We start from the raw sequence: 20,139 nt of genomic DNA, 5'->3' as shown, positions 1-20,139 counted from the left end.
CAATAAATCTGGCAACCCTAGTTACATCCAAAATGTGAATCGCTACCAGGATAAACACCGCTACGAAAATCGCTCGCGAGGATCTCCTGTCGAAAAGAAAATTTGCCGTACAGAAAACTGCCCTAAATATTACTCAACAAATGCTTTTTTATACGAGATTTGAGCAGTTTTCTGTGCGGCAATTTTCCTGTTGGACGAGAGACTCGCGCGGGCGATTTCCGTATCGGCGGTTATCCTGTTAGCGATTCACATTTGGGATGTAATCACCGAACCAGTATACATACATATGTACGGGTTTGCTGCAAATGATTGCAAACCACCAGGCTGCATGCTCATTTCGATTGCATTTATGTACATATAGTAATATGACGGGGTTCTTATTACTTTTGTGGCAGCACCGAAGCAATTCAGCGATCCCCCATACATTAAATACTGGATCCAAGAGGGGTGCCACGGGTGCTATGTCCCCCCCTCCTTAGATGAAATTAATGTCATTTACATAGAATATACATATTTACATACTAACATATGTTTTAATTTTTCAAATTTAAATAAGTATATATAATATATTATCCACAACATATTTTTATTTGTATAAATATATATTTTAGTAATCATTATAATTTTACCAAATTGCAAGATTGTTTTTATTAACCTTTCTAGGTAGACTAGGTAGACTGCCCAAGAAAGTGACCATTCGCACACTATCGCAGCAAATCCTCATTTTAACTTAAAAAAAAAATGTATCAATGCAAAAAAGAAGTTCATACAATTAATAGCGTAGTGCTTTTAACAAGATCATTTTTAATGTATTATGTTTTAAATTTGAATGGCTCCCCCTTGAACATTTTCTGGATTTTGTTTCATTCATATAAGTATTATTTCTATCTGAATCTTGTTTTTTATCTAACCTTTCTCTATCTCACCAAAATACAACGATGGGGAATTGTTTGAGACTTCTTTTATCATTATAAGTCATTGCTTTCACTAATTTTTACTTACATTGAATAATTAATAATGACCTATTCAAAAAATTAAAGATTTTGTGTTTTCCGATTTTAACTTTTGTAGTTAAAACCAGAAATATTATAGTTTTCTCAAGGTACGAATTTGTCGAAAACTACTTTTCAACTTATATTTTACTGTTAAGACTGATGTTGTGTTGTGTTTATTTAAGCATGGTATATTATTTATAATTCAATATGTCTGGTATGGAAAAATGATAAAAATTCATTAAATTTATAGTTTTATTTTGTTTATCACATGTTTATATATACGAAGTATTAAATACATCAAATCTCTTATCTTAATATAGTAATGCCATGGAAAATTTCATAGTTAAAATTCAAAATATGTTAACAAAAGTAATAAAATTTCTAGCATTCACTGAAATGAATTGAATTCAAATTCATTTCATGTTTACAAAATAATAAAACATTATTTTTTTAAATACTCGTCAATATGTTAAATTTAGGAATGGCAAAGCAATGTATATATTTTTTTAACAAAACAAGAGTATTTTTATGCCACGAAAGGAAATTAGAGTATGATGATAAATAATAGAAATATTTTGAGTTCATTGATTTTTGTAGCAATTCAACTATGAGTAGACATAGACTAGATTATTTTGAAATTGAAATTCTATTAAAATCTGCGTCCAATTTAAGAATTGTTTTACACATAAAAAAAAAAAAATACATTTTTCAATTCTTTGGAAAATTGGATAGGAAACTTTTGCAACTTGTACATATACATATGTAAGATATCGATTTGTTTTATAATTCTTAGAAATAACCAATTTTTGTTCATAAAAATTTATTCGTGTGATTTTAGTTTAAAATCAGAAACAACTAGACATTGTACATATTTGCGTATACGAAATTTAATTAAATATTTATGTACATATACATAAATATGTATAAAATTCAATTTTAATACAATTTTTGTGTAAAAAAAATGGTAGTTAAAAAAATATACACCATCAATATAAATAATTTTCAATTGACACATACACATATAAGCTAAAACTACCACAATTCTATTACACCGTTACAAAATCACATACATCACATGTTTATAAATCTATACACAAAATATATATATATACATATAGTATACATATCGTTTACACTTGGCCTTTTGAATATAATTGTGGGTAACATTATTACAATGGCAACAATTGTGGCGATTGAAAATGACAATAATCGATGCACACAAATAAATATTTGTAACAAAGACATTCATATACATATAATAAATCACTAAAAATAATATCACAGGTTTAAGAGAGGGTTAAGGTGGTCGTTTGGCACATAGGTAGCCATCAACTGTTCGTTGAGTCGTGGGAACCACTAGAGCTAACTGATGAAAGGTTCGTAACCTCGGGTGCAGTTATCACACTACATCCCGGACTAAAGTCTGTGGAGAATTTACACCTTCGGGGACGACGACCCCACCGAAGAGACTGGGCTCTCACTCTCTTCAAGATGGATTTCCCAGGAGGACAGTCGACGAAGATCGCCGGCTTCTTCTGAGTGTCTCTTTCAGCGGCGAGAGCTTTCAGCAAACGCAGAGCTGCTTGGGACGAATTTAACCTAGAGCTACGCCAGCTGCGCTCCGTGCTCAAAGAAGATGTGCGACGGAGGGGAACGGCGTGAGGATATATATCAGATGCACTTCTGCTGCACAAGCTGAAGAGCTCCTTTTTTATTCGACGGCTACGATATGCGAATAAAAATGGAGATATGCATCCACCTAAGCATAGGGCTACTAAAGGCATTAAACCTAGGACCGGTGCCGCTTGCAAAGCAGCAGCCGGCAATTGACTAACAAGCGCCAGAAAGACAACCAGAGCGCTGATCCTAGCAGCTCGCGACTCCTCACGATACCGGAACAATGAAGCATTGGAGATACGACACCGCAAAGTGCTCATGTACGACCTAGGAGGAGGAGTTTCCACTTGGCACTCACTCGACCCAAAGTTTGGACTTGATCGAACCGTCTTCAACCCAGGGGCTGGTTGCTCTTGCGATATTTTGTATATATCATCATGGGACAACCCTTTCTTTTCAGATTCATGGGTAAATTTCAAGCATAGAGGCGATGGATATGGCTTGTTCACATCTAACAGCACACTGCGCAATGAGCGAGCTAAGCGAGGCTCGTACAGTGGTAGACCCTCTACGGTAGGGTTTCCCTCACTGGAGTCACTTCCCACGGACTTCTTTTCGCAACTCATGAGAAGTCCCACGCATTCATCTCCGCTCTTCGAGTCGTTTCGTACTGTGGGATCGATTTTGAGCGAGACCAGAGCTGGAGGTGGTGCCGGAGGACGAGCGCTGCGTCGAGCCGCCAGCGATATGCGAGCGTACATTAGACATATGAGGGCAAGCGAAAACAGAACACAGCCAATGTAAATGCAAGAGAATATGATCTTGTAAATGCTAGTCGTCGAATCATCATCGGACGGTCGGCAGAAGCCCCAAGCACTTGGGGCAGGTCTGGGAGCGAGTGCTGCTAGCGCGCCGAAGATCGCCGATATGGTCCACTGAGCGCTGATCATCAAGAGAGATCTCGCTCGGCCCAATCTGGCATGATATCTCAATGGATCAATGACAGCCAGGTATTGATCTGCAGCGATGAGCAGCACCCCAAGCACGGCAGACAAGCAGAAGAAAGCAGTAGATCCTTCAGCTACGGCGCACGCGACGTCGTTGGGTGTCCAGAATCTGGCACGATCTACAACCAGAAGAGGACCTAGCAGCGCAGCGCAGGCCAGGTTTCCAGACAGAAGGTTCATTACGAATCTGGAAACAAAATGAAAAATGTATCAGCACACTGACGAAAGGTTTGCGACCGATACAGGTGGGCGGGCGAACCGTGTCGTCATCGCTATTTCAGTTTACAAAGAAGTCCTATTTCGAATTTTATCAACGAGGGGGGATATCACTAGCATTGGATCACGATTAGATACATCCACCTGAACTCCCGAAAGCATATACAGACTAAATGGAGTGATGACTTATCTGGATGCAGTTAATTTTTGATTAAGCGTGATTATTATCAAGAGCTTCAATATTGTGATTGAAAGCCTAAGTTCATGGATTTACAAATATGTATTTTTAGATAGACGTGTAACAAAAAACTTAAGGTCAGGAATAATAGGTGCATGCAAAATGACGTCAAATGCAGGAGTCACATCAACACTTCACAAGACAAGGATTAAAAACATGACGTCATAACGTTGAGCCAAACACGAATATGCTTTGTTGTGGGACAAGCATGACGTTTTATTGGGATAAGAGGTGTATCTGTCATGTAAATTGTCAAGAGTTGAGCGACGGTAATTTGCTCTATTTTTTTTGTGTAATGAGTATTTTTAAATGTGTATGTACCTGGATAATCGTACCCCGGTCGTCGTACCTACATAACAAATATAATTGCATAATTGGTGCCATAATATAAACGGCGAACAGGTACGATGTGGGTGGGTGGGGGATCTGGTCGAGACGGCAAGGTTAGTGATCGATATCTGGACAAGAGTCGTAAAACAAATCTTGGGTCTTGAGACCGAATCCATTTCGTTTGCCTTGAAGAATTTATGTCCACACTAAAAGCGGTGGGCCTAACGGGAGAAGCTGAGGTGGACCAACTATCATTGTTTTCAAGGCTAATCACTATGAATCACTTAAATATCGATGAGGGGGTGGATTTATAATTAGCGACAAAAATTACATGACGACCAAAACAGCACCGGTTGCAATGTTACGTACGCGAAATTTGGTTATCGACTTGAACCGCCTACAAACTACTTGCTATATGTATTTATAATCACGGATGCTTGATTTCGACCATTGCTCCTTTATCACGAGGAACATATAAAAATAATATATGTCTTCAAAGTGTCCTTTATCAACTGAAAGGAATAAGCCCATATAAGGATTGCACTTCACATTTTATACATGGAAACATTCAAAACGAATATAACTATGGTTAATATAAAAAAAATATGCCTTTTGTCAGAATGTTGAAACTATCATCATCATTACTAGTTTGGTTTTAATTTACATAATATATACGTAGGTATTTATATAGATCAAATCACTTCTATGAACGTAAATAGTTCGACATTTCAGAATATCTTGAAGATATTTAGAGATTGAAATGCCGCAGTTTGTAATCTTTTCCTGCAACAATTACCAATGTGATGGATTCGCCACCTCTGACAAGGTTTATTAGGGCGCAGGCACATAGAATCGTACGCGGAATGTGTTTATTTGGAGTTTTGCATAAAAAAAAAAGAAAAACTCTAGCCCGCCTGATCTATGCCAGGCCGAAATCACCCCCTGGAGTGTTTTCAGTTATATATTTTCCTTGATTGACAGTGATTGATAATTTGAAGAAAATTAGGAGAAACTTGTTGAAATAATAATATCGTACAAATTAACAATGCCATGAGGATACGCCCATCACAGCTGGAGGCATGCCATGCCGTAGAATTCAGTGTGTCTGCGCCTAAGACCCGGGCTACGCCGGACGACTTTGGTCGGACGCTTAGTTGCGCGACCACACCAAATTTATGCAGTCAGATGGATCGTGCCATGCCCGGTAACGACAAAAAAATAAAAATCACGAAATTTTAATTGATTCCTTTTATAATATGATATTTATTGCGAAATTGTCATGCGGGACATTTATAATATAAATAATTTTATTTTAAAATGTTTAATTTAAATATTTCAATAAATGTGTATTTTTTAAATGAAATAAAATATTTAAAAATAATGAAAAAATATTAAAGGGGCGCCAAATTTGATATTTGCCAAGGGCGCCAAAAACATCGCTACGGCTCTGTATGTACATATGTACTTGTAAAAGTAAGGATGCTTCTGGTCAAGAACTATTATGGTCAAGATACGATAGAAGGAAGAAAGCTATGATAAATAAAACTTAAAAACTGCCTATAATTTGATATTATCGAAAACTTTTCAAACATGCAAGTAAGCGTAACGAGTTTGCGCATAATGTAAAATCCAAAAAGGAGCTGGTCTGTTTTAATATTCCTAGAAACAGATATATATTATATATATATATATATATATATATATATATATATATATATATATATATATATATATATATATATATTTAATATATACTATTATTTGAATGTGTGAGTAAAGAGGTCTACGAATGAATCACTTTGGCGAAAAAATCCACTGTCACTAGGAGCAGTTTTGAGTAATTTTGATTGGTGATATAAGAAATGGTAACAGGGGTCAAACTAATTACAGGTCCGATGGGAGTATGTACCATTGTCTACTTTTCTCAGGAATAATGTACGAGAGTCATGTGATGAGCAAACGTTTGAATTGGAGCAGACTCGATTTATGCCGAATAGGCACGCCATACTTGACCAAACTGTACCAAAAGTGTCAATGACACGCTGTACGATTTCGCTAATTTAGCAGTATTGACGTCAGCGAAAAAGATCACAGCGAACACATTATGTGGGTAAAAATAATTAACCGAAATAAAAAGTTGGATAACCACGGGCGCAACCAACACACATAATGATGGTCATCGGTATGAATAAATGTGCAGCTTCCGTGATTCCATAACACGTAGTAACCGTTATGAATTAATCAATTTAGAGCGAAATTGCGTTTGCATCGATTATATGCACTCATTCGCAGACCTGGATATTAAAACGATTCAGATACGAGTGTTGTGCATGAATATTATACATTCATAGATAGCTATGAAACTGTCCAAGTTTTCAGATAGTATGGATTATTCATTAATTGACTAACTACACAATTAGAGCTGAAAGAGTTCGTCCTTCACGATTGCCAATATTTCTGTATGTACATATGTATATGAAGAACAGATGTGCTAAACACTTGCCGTACTGTGATGGATAGCGAGTGACCAGGACTTATATTTTATTTTATTTCTCTAAATATACTAAATACAAGGTCTTGATATTTTACGTATTCCTCATAGAAACCTTTATAATTCGAATTATGCCACTACGAAATAAAAACATTGATCAATATCAACAGAAAAAAATATTTTCGCGGGAAGCCACATGTACACGTGCCTCACAGATGCGAGAGAGGGAGAATTCAGTATGCGCCGCGCTCAACGGTCAATGTAAGAATGATATCAACCTTGGAATGACGGCTCTGCTTAAACCATTTTTTTTATTTGTTACTTATTTTATATTATTCGACGTTTAATACTTGATAAAATGATTTTTATAGCTAGTTACAATAATTAACTTCATAGATTTTGCATTATTTAACCTTAAAACACATATTTATGTATAGCTGGATGCTTGGAGTCCAGCACAGTGAATGGCGGATTTTCTTAGCACAATAAGGCAAGTGTTAAGCTTCAGCTAGTGTCAAAATTCTCTAAATTTAGTTCAGTTTTGTAAGTCGGTACAAGAAATTCTATTAGAAGAAAAGAAACGTAAAGTGTAAATACATATATATGTACGTTCGCAGTCTGTTCATGCACAAACCATTAGGTATAAGTTTAAGTATTCTCAATGGTTTGCCCCATCCTCTTTGTATGTATGCTTACCCTGGGTTAAATATTTTCAATACTAGCAGAAATGGCAGTTATAGCAACGTTGTAATATGGTTTCTATAGGATTTCCCTTTGTAATACTTGACGTTTTGACAACTAAAAGTTTCATGCGACACAGTGGTGAGTATTTGAAGATAGATTTTGAATGTTAGTATTTAAACTAAAACCAACAGTTCGTATATGAAATAACTAGTATATTCATGAACGAACTGGAGTGAACACTTGTACTGTAACATACGCAATGCATACGAAGCGTACTAAAGAAATGAGTAATACAAAATGGAGTAAAAAGAGTATGTAAGTTCGCTCTGGAATTACTAATTGATAAGTTTCATAATAATACGTAACTTTTATGATTGTGTGAATTGATGTAGCATGTTTGAATTTAATTTTAGTCACATTAACGTTTGCTTAGAAGGTAAATATACCATTTTCTACTAAAATAAACGGATGATTAAATCGAACAATCGATGTTTCGGAATACGAAGCTTCAGAAGATACTACGGAATACCCATGTGAAAAACATTTTCTGACGAAACATAACAATATTTTACGTGGGAGGGTGTGAAATAATTGTATTCTTTATCTCTCACACTTCAACAATACTAGTCAAATGAGAGGAAAAGCTATGGAGAAAAACAAATATTTATCTGTCACGAACTAGCAATGAAAATAGACCGTATAAATTTCAAGTTTATGTTTAAATTCAAGGCAACGAAGTCATTTGACGATTTTACATAAGCAATCCATACACTTTCTAATCTGCAGTCGATAATCTCGCTAATTATACTGATTAGTAAATTTTGCCAGTCCGTAACAGACGCGTAAATTGCCTCTTTTCACGCACGATTCGCTCCATTATGTGTCGAAAATGTGTACACATAATAATATAATTGAATCGTAATAATATTATAGCGAACAATCTGAGGCCGCACAATTTTCAATTAAAAGTTAAACGTGCGTGAAAAAGGAAAGTAAAGAAAAAAGACAACATAAAATACCATACCGCAATCGCGTGGAAAAATCATAAAGGAAAATTTTGATCTAAGTTCGACATTCGTGCTCCATACTTAGTACTTTGCAATGTGAAAATGTGATTATACATATTATAAATAACTGTAATCGTTTTTAATTGTAGGCTCGAGGTCGCTTAGTATAATATTTTTAGCAAATGTGATATAAATCTCGTTTTCAGTGCGATAACCAGTCCGTTTATAAACTTAATATGCACAAATGGAATATTCGTTTGGGATGGATTTTATATACATACGTACATATATGTATAAGTAAGACCGTTTAAGATTTACGCACGATATCAATCACGATATCACGATATCAATGTAACGCACGATATCAATCACGATATCACGATATCAATGTAACGCACGATATCAATCTCATTTCATTTAACCCTACCACGTGTCCCATCCGATCGGACTGTAGTAAGATTTATTAATTTATATTCCGGTGAGTATTGTGAGGGTTTTCTGGGGTAGAAAAATAATGTTTTTGTGCTTGTATGAAAAAGGAACAGTCAAATGGAACACGTCTCACTCAACGCATATCTATGTATTTCAGGAAACTGAAGACATTCATAAAAACCAGCTCTTTGCATTAGTGTATATATTTTTTGATTAATATGATTATTTTGGTAATATTATAAAAGCATTAAATATATTATCAGCAGTCAAAAAAATCGACGAGATATAGACAAATTCAGACTTCCAAAATATTGAGTATAATTTGAATCATGTGTGTATGTATGTGTACTTATCATACTTAGAAATAGTTTGATCAGTTTTTATCTCGTGTGGTTTTACTCACTTAATCATATACAAATCATATAAACAAGAATACAGTTCAATGATCAGAATGAAGAGCGAGTTCCAAATGTGGGATTCTATTTAGAGATCATCTCAATCGTGTCGAGATTTTCTTTCTGTGCATGATCATTCATTGGAATTTAAAATTGGGTGCAGGTGCAATCTTAAAAAAACGGGAATCAACATACGGAGTCTTAAAAGAAAATTTATATGCACACATTGAGCATTTATCACTATTAAACGAGTGTCATCGTTAATGCAAATATGCATAGCACAACAAAAGGTAAATAGTGTGTAGTAATTGTTATGCAATTGAACACATCATTATAGGCTTACCCAGAAGTATGTTGAAGAAGCCCACGTTTTATTAATTTTTTGGCTTTTCCGATACAAAAGTACACGTAAAAAGTGCAAACGTAAGGTCATCTAGATTTGCGCATCTGTGTCGAGTTTCCAGCTGATTGATTCCGTTGTAGGACATGGCGACGGTTAAGGCCGGTCAAATGCGATACGAAATAATTCAAAATGTGTACGAATTGTTTGTCACCTTCAATCTTGTGCAACTAATTTGACGAAGGTCTTTGTCCGATGATTGCCCGACACGTCGGTTCGGAGATAACTGGAAGAGAGCATTTAAAAACTCGTTTTTTCAACCAAATGCGTTTGAGATGCGAAATTCGGAAGAAGGGCTTTTTATCTTGGATGAGAAATTTGTTAAAACTGATTTTTGTTTAAAATAATACACAAAATATGTATCGGTTTGGATTCCATATGCAAATCCAATCAAGGTTTAAGGCAGTTTTGTTTTCTGGAGGAGACTAAGGGCTCAACACAAAGTAAAAAACACGTCTGATCTATGCAATGACGATTCATATCAAAATTCACCCCCTGGAGTGTTTTCAGTAATTCACATATTTGAAGAAAAGTAGAATAAACTTGATGAAATAATAAATCGTACAAATTAACAATGACATGAGGATACGCCCATCGCAGTTGGAGTCTATCAAGGTATGCCATGCCGTACGATTCAGCGTGTCTGCGCCAAAGACCCGGGCGACTTTGGCCGTACGATTTGCGCGACCAGATCAAATGTATGCAGTCAGATGCAGCGTGCCACGCCCGGCAACTCTTTGGTCGGTCACATTTCCATACATTTGGTCTTGTCGCGCAACTAATCGGCTGACCCAAATCACCCGGTGTGACACTATTCTAAGAGATTTGGTTGAAGGCGAGTTGGTCACTAATAGTCGCGGTCTCTCAATTCGGGAGATCAAAAGCAACCAAGAATATGACGATGCAGCCACACGTGCTATTAGTTTTTTTTCGTAATTTTGTGGCCCACGACTAATCCCCGAGTGTGGTACCCCCCACTACAACGCCATACATTTTGGGGGATCGTGGTGGTTGCTCAAGCAATAAAATTGCCGAGACCAGATCAAGCGTCTGCGACCGATCTTGTTGTTCGAATGGTTTTATTACTTGATACTTGATAGATTTTATTACATGAGTTGCACGTTGTGGAATGCTCCATATAGCTGCATATATGTGATCTGGTCGGCCGACAAAGTCGCCCGGCTCTTAAGGGCGAAAACATACAGCGATGAACGGCACACCACGTGCATGGCTCCTCGCCGTGGGTGGTCTCCTACATTTCTTCAAATATGGGATACACCGTTATCGATCACTGTCAAGCAAGGATAAATACAAACATAAAATTTGACCGAAAAAGTTCCAAAGGATCATTGTGGGGCGGGGCATACCGGGCGTCCCATAAATGGCTGGCACGGCACTGAATGGCACGCATAATTTTTTTCGCATGTTTAAAAGTATCTAAAAAAAACCACGTGCCACATTCACAGCTGTGTGATTTCGCCCTAAAGGATGCATCGACGAACTCCTACTGTAAAGTTACTGGGATTCGACCTGGCCGAGTCGGTTAGTGAACGTGTACATGCAAATATGTATGTCGATTTCGAGGATTTGAGAATATTTGGTTGTGTCAAATTTGCGTGTTGCCGTTTCAACAAAGTCAGATGAAATCTCTCCGTATGTAATTATGTATGTAATAATAATGATGTTGAATTTGAAAGCATACATTAATCAAAAATGTCAAAATTTGACAGAAAAAAACGGTAGACAGTTTGTATTTGAATAAATCTAATTTGGAAAAGCTCCAGGATTGATGTCAACACTTGAAAACAGCACTCGCCGCCGACTGTTATTAACTGTAAACCTATGAGAAACGAAAAGAATCAACGATTCTCACTCTGCAGGATGCGTCAATGGAATTTGAGGACTGCCGTACACAGTACCACTTTGTCTACCAAACTATTCTTATCAATGTAAATTGCAAATTAATTATTGAACACACAATAATCGTCTGCGGTGACAAAAGTACTTACCTGCCTATGCGTTATCGTTAATTTTTATTTATTCATTACATCCGACCGAGGTCGTTCATATGTTGATTTTCGTACTCGTGCCCTTAAAAATGCTACTGGCGCGTTATTTAACGCGCACAACGACGTGCGACGACCTCTGTGTTTACAGACCCAGAGCCTCGTAAGGTCCACAAATAATAATATCAACAAAGGGACTATCGGAAAAAAGGTGGACCGGTTCATTATCCGAGGGCAAAGCAATCCACCGAAGGCGCGACACACTAATCTCCACTTTATGATACCCATAATGTGGATTATCTGAGTGTTATCGCGCGAGTCTGCACCGAGAGCAAAGATAGTGAAGTTCACTAGTAGAGAGCGACCTCCGGCTGAAATGATCACACTTTGGAATGAACGAACTCACCCAGGGTTAGGTTATGTAACGGTTACCCAACTTGCGGACAAGAGTAAATACAATATGCGGTGGGAAAAAAAGGCAACCGATTGCCGTGCAGAGGCGGTCGAGGAGAAGAGTTCATCATTCGCGCTGGGTCCGGGGATTGAGCAAATTGAGCAGACAAGTTGATTTGCTCAAGGTAACTTGTTGCAACATAGAACAAATTGCACACAATTAAACAACACAAAATCGGTAGAAGCTTTACTTTGTTTTAGTATATAAAGCATGACAAACACTTGTCTGTATGCTTACTAGTAGTGTGGAGTCACTTGGGAAAGCAACTTTTACAATGCATACTATAATTCAGTGTCGGCCTTACACCCTATGGCACCCTCGGGCAATTTTTTCTAAGCGCCCTTAGAAAATTGTGACATTGTAGACTGGAGATAAATTTCAATTTCAAATAATCAATTTAAGTTTCGCCTTTGGCACTTTTATTTAAAATTAAAATTAAAATTTTTTAGGGTCTTTGGTGCCCTAATTTTAAATTTTAAAGCGCCTTTGGTGCATGGAGTGGTGCCCCAACATACTCGACGCCTTCGGGCGCCATCCGACCGTACGTCCTTTATTTACGAGGAAAGTCCTCTATTTCACTGTTCTGCCCTTTAGATTGATTTATTATCTAAAATTGCACCTTTGTCCTTTATTGGTTATCGCTAAAAATATTAACACCGAAATTTTTAAGTATGCAATTTATAAATGTTATCAAACCTGTATTGATAACACTGAAATTAGAGACTAGTCAATATTTACTTAGTTTGACCCTAATATGATAATGATTTTTGTTGGTTTCTTTTTGTTTATAATATAAATATATATGTATATGCGCAATTTTTACAGTTTTTCGGCTATTATAGTCTTTAACTCAAAATCTAGTATTGCGATGCCAAAAGTACATAAGTTCTGGAATCAATAGTCAAATGTTTTTACTATTGGTTGGGATTTTTCAATGCTTTAAAATACTTTTGATTGATTATTACGAGCATCTAGTGAATTCTAAAAGGCAAAAATATACATTTATTTTCCACGATGAGCTTATTTCGCAAATTTTTCAATTTATGAAGTTTATATGGATTGGTTTTCTCTTATATATTTTTTTATCGAAACCTATTAATTCGATCGGTGAATGTCTTTTGAATTTGAATAATGTGTAATCAATATGATTGTTTAACATTCTAAATATTGTATGCTTATATTTTATAATAATTGCTATAAACTTTTAAGACATTTTTTTAAGATATAAAACGATTCTGATATGACGATATGTCCTTTATTTTCTCCAAAAAAATATGGTCACCGTAACTATAATATAAACATATGGTACATAAATGAAGTCAGAAGAATAGTTTTTCAATGCAGTATGGAACTAAAAGTCCAGAAATATGCTTGGAAACTACTGAAAGCAAAGAATTTTAAAAGTTTCATACGGTTTTTGTCGTATTTTTAAAGTTCCGATAAATCTATCTGGTGAGCAGCTGCGTGAAATGGTAGTGCAAAATCTAAATTGTGGCAAAAAAAAGGATATTACCTAACTAAATGTGGGCTACATAATGTCGATTAATCTTTTCAATTTAGAAGTACATATGTATGTCAGAGCATACGTTTCTTTCTCATCGTAAAAAAATACACGTGAGCAAAATATATACATATGTACCAGTTACAATTACCCAACATACATCCATTTAGCTGTAATAATAACGTACAAGCACATGGACTTTATGGATACTTTTGGGATACGCTCAGTGCCTGTCTACGACAAAACATAAAATATATACGTAGAATATGAATTAATAGATTAGTTCTAGCCCTTGGACAAGGTCAAAAACTTCAATCGATAATAGTTTTAGGTATTGTTATAGCTACTGGATGTTGAAAAAGATCGGTCTTTTCCCATTGGAAATTTCTAATTATAGTTCAGACGGTTCTGTAAAAATTGGCACCGTGACATAGTAAAAGTATATATATTTTATCATTGGATGACAGTTTAATACGAGAAATATGCTTCTGGGTAGTGTGAGAACTAATACCTAATCCAACCCAAGTTAAACGAAGGATTGAGTTCAAATCACAATATTATTTAATAGTTTGGCTTTGAGCTATCAACTGTTTGAATTGGTTCTAAGTGTGCCAGTTAATACGATTGACAGATTCACACGAAAATTGTACCACATACATATGTATATATGTATATGTGCATGATTCACATGTGTGGCATTTGTCACCAGTTGAGTTTATGAAGACCTTTGTACTAGTGGAGCGATAAGAGGGAGAGTAAAAAACTCTACCATTCAATTGATATGACTCCAATAGAGAAATGAAATTAACCATCATGGCTCGTAGGATGACATTAACCACTAGGACTCGTAGCGTAGTGTCAAAGAATCTCGCGAGTGCGAGCAGCACGCGTGTCTAATTAGCGCAAACGCATGCACAAATACGTAGACGTTTTGGCATCGACACAATTATCGTCTTATAGTTTACGGCTTCCCGAAAGCCCGAGATAAATCTGGCCGAAGACGACACGACACTGTGATGACAGACCTGTGACAGTGCGAAAGCGAGACAATAATAAACAGCGCGTTCTCAGGGTGAAATTGAATTTCGCATACTACGCACGCTACCAAAAAGGATATGATACATTAGAATGTAGTTTTACTAAAATTAAATTAAAATTTTGCATTTTCCAAAATTGGATTATGTCCTCTGCGAGAGCCTCGCTACTAGCAATTTCAAGATCGGATTGTTTCTAATCGAAAGTTTGTTGACAAAATGATAGAAGAGGATCAAGGCGCGAATTGAAATTATCGATGACATTGAAGCTTTGTATTACTGCGCGTGTATTAGAATAGATATACTTTCTAGCATGACTTTTGTCAAATGATTTCATTAAGCGCGGACAGTGAATGTATGAGGTGCATTCATGAACAAAAATAATTAGGCACGTTTTCCCTATCACAGTTATTTTGTATCAGAGCCAAAACTCATAAATCATCAGAATACCTATATACATATATGTAGTAACTCATAGGTATAGTAAAATTATTTCTGATATGAACATATATATTCATTGGCTCTGATGCAAATTTTTATTTTTAGTTAACAATATGTTGTGCATCCAGGATTTTTTGGTCGAGTAGGGAGTGGGGCGTTCATCTGATAATTTTTATGGCAACGATCCATTTGTTGACAGCCGGGACGATTGTTTAATATTTCATCAATAGAAACAGAAATGGAAACCATACTTAGAATGAGGTTTACAAAGTGATATTTTATATGCGTTATGCAAATCTAGATTTTAATCCAAAATTTATCTTAATATCAAATTTTTATTTTTATAAATTATTACAAAATCGCGTATCAAACTGGAAAATTTCCCCGGGGAGGATCATAAATCCCCTAATAGTTTATTTAATATATTATATGATAACATTCATTAATTTGAAATTTCATTACATTGAACCTTTGATCAAAAATTTGATACATAATTACAAAAAAAAAATATACCGTTATATTTTTCGAAAAATATCAAACGGAGAAAATAAATATTCATATTTAAATTCCCCAAACACGAAATAATTACGCATGGCGTAAATGGAGCCACGATTTATACACAAGTACACAAACAATTTATACGCAAATCATTATATTATATTACATATGTATATAATACCTATACAGTAATGGAGAATAATCAATTGTTACTTGTACATATTCATATTACGGAAAAAAAATTTAGACTAAAATTCGGTAGATAATATAATCATAATTATTTTAAAGCAATAAAAAATCACAATCAATACAAAAAAAACATCCGACTATTGATGACAATACTTACTTTTGGCACAGCAATACTACATACATAGATATTGAGTTAAAGACTACATAAATCAAAAATCTGTAAAATTTACACTTTTTTGTTAAACGCTCATATCTCATAAACGAGAGGAAGCCAACAAAAATCATTGTCATAATCGACTTCAGTGGGGTCAAACCCAGTCAAGATTGATTAGTTTCTGCTCCGGTGAGTAAAGAGCGCGATTTTTCGTTGGTCAGTGTAATTATTCCCAACATTCGACAAAACTTTTGACAACTGATATTGGGGAGGCGGAGAAAAATGTTTACTTTCAACTTTTTCTGTTTTTCTACATACATATTATAGTAAATCTTCGATTATATATGTATGTAGATATGCAGTTGTAGTTATACAGATAAATTGAGGCAAGACAAAACACGTGAATCATAGATTAAAAAATTGGAAACTTTCGCATCAATCAACCATTCCATTAGAAACCGAGCATAACATATTTTCAAACAAATCGAAATATAATACAAACTGTGTTTACAAAACAAGCACATAACACAATTTAGGCACTGTCAATATTGAGTAAGAGGATGTTTAGAAATTTAATACAAACTATTCAGCGTTGAAATATATATTAATATTGAAGTATGTTCGGGGCGAATTTCCCGGAAAATGAACAATGGAAAAGTGTCATCGATACTTTGGCAGACACTATCGTATCGTACCGAAAATTCTAAAAGACATTCTATACCGTACGCGATAATAGACACGTAATTACTACTCGAGGAAAATGTTCAATTAGTAGGTAAGAGATACCGTCAAACAGAAAAGAAAGTGAGACGATGGGGAACGAACCACCCAGAGACTTAAGTATACGTAGAATTACATACATAAATGGGTCGAATGCGTTCTCTTTTTGCAAAATGGCGATCTCGTGGGACACTGTCATCGAGAACAATGCGAATAATACACGTGTGTACTGCTTTTTTTACGAGTTCACGAGGTTGAACCATTGTTCGCCACGGTTCAAGTCACACCGATCCATTGGAGTATGTGGAGCAAAAATCAACAACATTTGTGAAGTCACTAGACGACTCACAAGAGTGAATATGGATAGTGAGCTATGTAGTTTCATTGGGTATAGTTTCTGCAGAGCGTCAGTATTTGGCATATTTTTATTAGCCAGCAGCATGGCTTGGTGATGCTAAGCATCGAGAGGTCGCCGGGTTCGATCCCGTGAGCTGACCTCGATTGAAAAGAAATTATTCCGAGTATAATCTAAATACTGCTGGTCAGACTTGGATATTTGTGACTAGAAGTTGATCGTTTCCTATCAGAGTTTGCCAATTTATCTGATTTTATTGTTGAAGCGGTTCTTCTATCAAAACCATCCTACGCAATATGTCACCACTATTTTAATATGATTTCAAAAAATTATTATTTATTTATTTATATACATATACGGCCGCAAGGACCATTAAACCATAATACAATAGATAAAACATTAATAAAAAACAAAGATAATAAGAATAGAAAAATAGGAGTAGAACAATGAAAATACGTGAAGTGAATAAATGAAAAATAATAAAATAAAATGTATTTAGCCTTTGTAAATATTGGAGAAATGAGAATGTAACAATTTTTTTAAATTTTGTTTACTTGGTATATTAAAAAGATCGAATTGGCTTAAGTCGTTTCCCAGTTTATGACATTATCTATAACATATGTAGATGTCTCGCGAATTTTCTTATATATAGTATTTTTATTATGCTTATATGTATGTCTGGTCACAGTAACGTGAGTATTCTGTAATGTTACTGTGGCTAATAAATAAAATAAAATTAAAAATATATGTGCCAAGACAGGAATTACTTCTAAGCGATACATGTGGTTAGATTGATTTTGTATATATTAAGTAATTTGTATTAATATGTACATAAGTACTAATAATTTATCAAACATAACAGGACATATAATACAATAGAGACATACAATATGTACATATGGACAATCAACAAACTTTTTAATACACAGCAAATTTGCGAGAAATACATTATGTAGGCAGCATTTTATAATTTGCTAGAATTTAAGGGGCAGGATATCAATTTTTTGGATCCGTCACAACAATTAAGCTAGAAAAATCGGAAAAATCATCAGGAGACGGTCGATCTGTGTTTGAACAACCACACAATCTCACCAGCAGCGTATTTGGTCCTAAATACCAGTATCACGACCTAGATACTGGTATGTAATAGGTCTACCACTGCATAAAAATAGAAAAATTATGTAGTGATATAATACAATCAATGAATATATTGTAAAACGCACTGTCACTATAGTTGGGAGGGTAGGACCAGTTTTTGAAAATGAAATCAGATGATGACTTTTGGATTGGATTTTATAGTCACTCAGATATATGTACATATATACCAAAGAGAAAATTTAATAAATTTTTCCTTTTCAGCCTTTATTTTAACCCACGATTGTTCAATTGGTAAACAGTGATTAACGCTATACATAAGTGGTTGTGGTTTAATTTACTACTGCACACTTGCGCACACGCGGCGTACGACCCGTTCAACTACATACCATCATGATTCAAAATACTGGAGCTTATTATTCAAGTCTCGACCGTTGCTCCAGCAGGATCTGACGATGCAAGTAGGAAGTGCAGCGTGTGTAAAGCGATATGCGAACTCATGTACGTGTAAACTTGTGGCGAGTTTACTTTCTCCCCTTTGTGGATACGTGCACACATTCATAGCATAGAGGCGAGTTTAATTTTAAATTCCGCGGTTTATTGCGTTATTTCAACGTTATTCCGGATCGAATACGGAGCGTCTTTCCCATTTTATTGTGTGCGCATTGAAGATTCCAAGTGCATTGAAAATTCCAAACGCCTTTGGAAAACAGTGTGAATATCGATTGAATCGTGTACTATATACTACATATATTGGCGAACATCGACGAGGCATTTTAAGGATTTTGATTACAAATAGGAGATTGAATAAGACGATGGGAGAAATCGCTCGAATATCATGTAACTTAAATTTTGGATTTTTCTTATTAAGCTCAAGTTGCTGCGAAGAAGCAACCTGAGCTTCTATCTGGTAGTGCGCTATACTAAAACATAAAGCATTTTTATTGCATCAATCGTAATGGATTACTTCCTCAATGACTTTATTTATAGTTTTGAACCATTGTGGCATTACAGGAAGAATCTAATGCACCACAAAGGTATATACAAAAAAAAAATATATATAATAGGGAAATACAAAATACAAATACAAATATACAAATATACAAATATACAAATATACAAATATACAAAAAATTTTTTTCATCCACAGCCAGCCCGAATATATAAGAATGAGCTGTAAATCAAAATTCCACGCATACATCACATCAAATTATGAAAATAATGATGAGCGCAGGCTACCATACAAATAGGTTAAAATAATCTAATAACCTAAGCTCACTGAGGTGAAAAATATCACACGGCCACGGCAGCAACGATTTCACTAAGAAGTCGGTTAGCTCTTGGAATAATAGCCATCCGATAAAGCACTGTGCGGGCAGAAAGTACAGCCGTCAAATGATGATGTCTACCACGGGCATAATTATTTATCACTTAATTTTCTGGAGTGTGGCCATAATCGTTGTGGGCTCAGTGATTCAGATGCTAATACAATGTATGTAGAGATATTTCAAAACTACGAAGCTGCTAATTATAGTTGTATTGGCGGATACGCTTTATACCTTTGAAACATTTGAATCTACACCAGGTATATGACGGTATTTTGTGCAATGTTTATACGCATCATTTTGTCTGCTTGAAGGTACAGTCTACTTTTTTCTATCAAAGTCTATGTTCCAAAAGGGCTAAAAATAATTGTACAGGGAAAAATCCTTTAAAAGTACATTCAAAGTAGACAACACGCTTCTGTATTATTTAAAAGAAAATACATATATGTAACTTTTCATATAACAACATCATCAAGCAATAGTCGTATAGCGCTGTTCGTTGACATTAAATCAACAATATAGAATAAAATTTGCGTACTAAAACACACCATTTGT

General features: G+C 35.3%; 2 protein-coding genes across 2 annotated transcripts in view; both read right to left on the bottom strand.

Moving 5' to 3' along the window:
• The window catches only part of LOC143920219 (queuosine 5'-phosphate N-glycosylase/hydrolase), a 529,776-nt gene that overhangs the window by 352,129 nt on the left and 157,508 nt on the right, over positions 1-20,139 (bottom strand). The gene's annotated exons all lie outside the window — the stretch shown is intronic.
• LOC143920211 (uncharacterized) overlaps positions 1,236-20,139 on the bottom strand; it is a 33,432-nt gene continuing 14,528 nt past the window's right edge. Inside the window, exon 2 of the mRNA XM_077442972.1 lies at positions 1,236-3,806. Coding sequence (XP_077299098.1) covers positions 2,324-3,806 — 1,483 coding nt within the window. The 3' untranslated portion in view covers positions 1,236-2,323. The remainder of the gene's footprint in view (positions 3,807-20,139) is intronic.

This window comes from Arctopsyche grandis, chromosome 12 (assembly GCF_051622035.1).
Source record: "Arctopsyche grandis isolate Sample6627 chromosome 12, ASM5162203v2, whole genome shotgun sequence".
Classification (NCBI taxonomy): domain Eukaryota; kingdom Metazoa; phylum Arthropoda; class Insecta; order Trichoptera; family Hydropsychidae; genus Arctopsyche; species Arctopsyche grandis.
The sequence above is the reverse complement of the archived record's forward strand: the minus strand, read 5'-3'. Positions and strand labels throughout refer to the sequence as shown.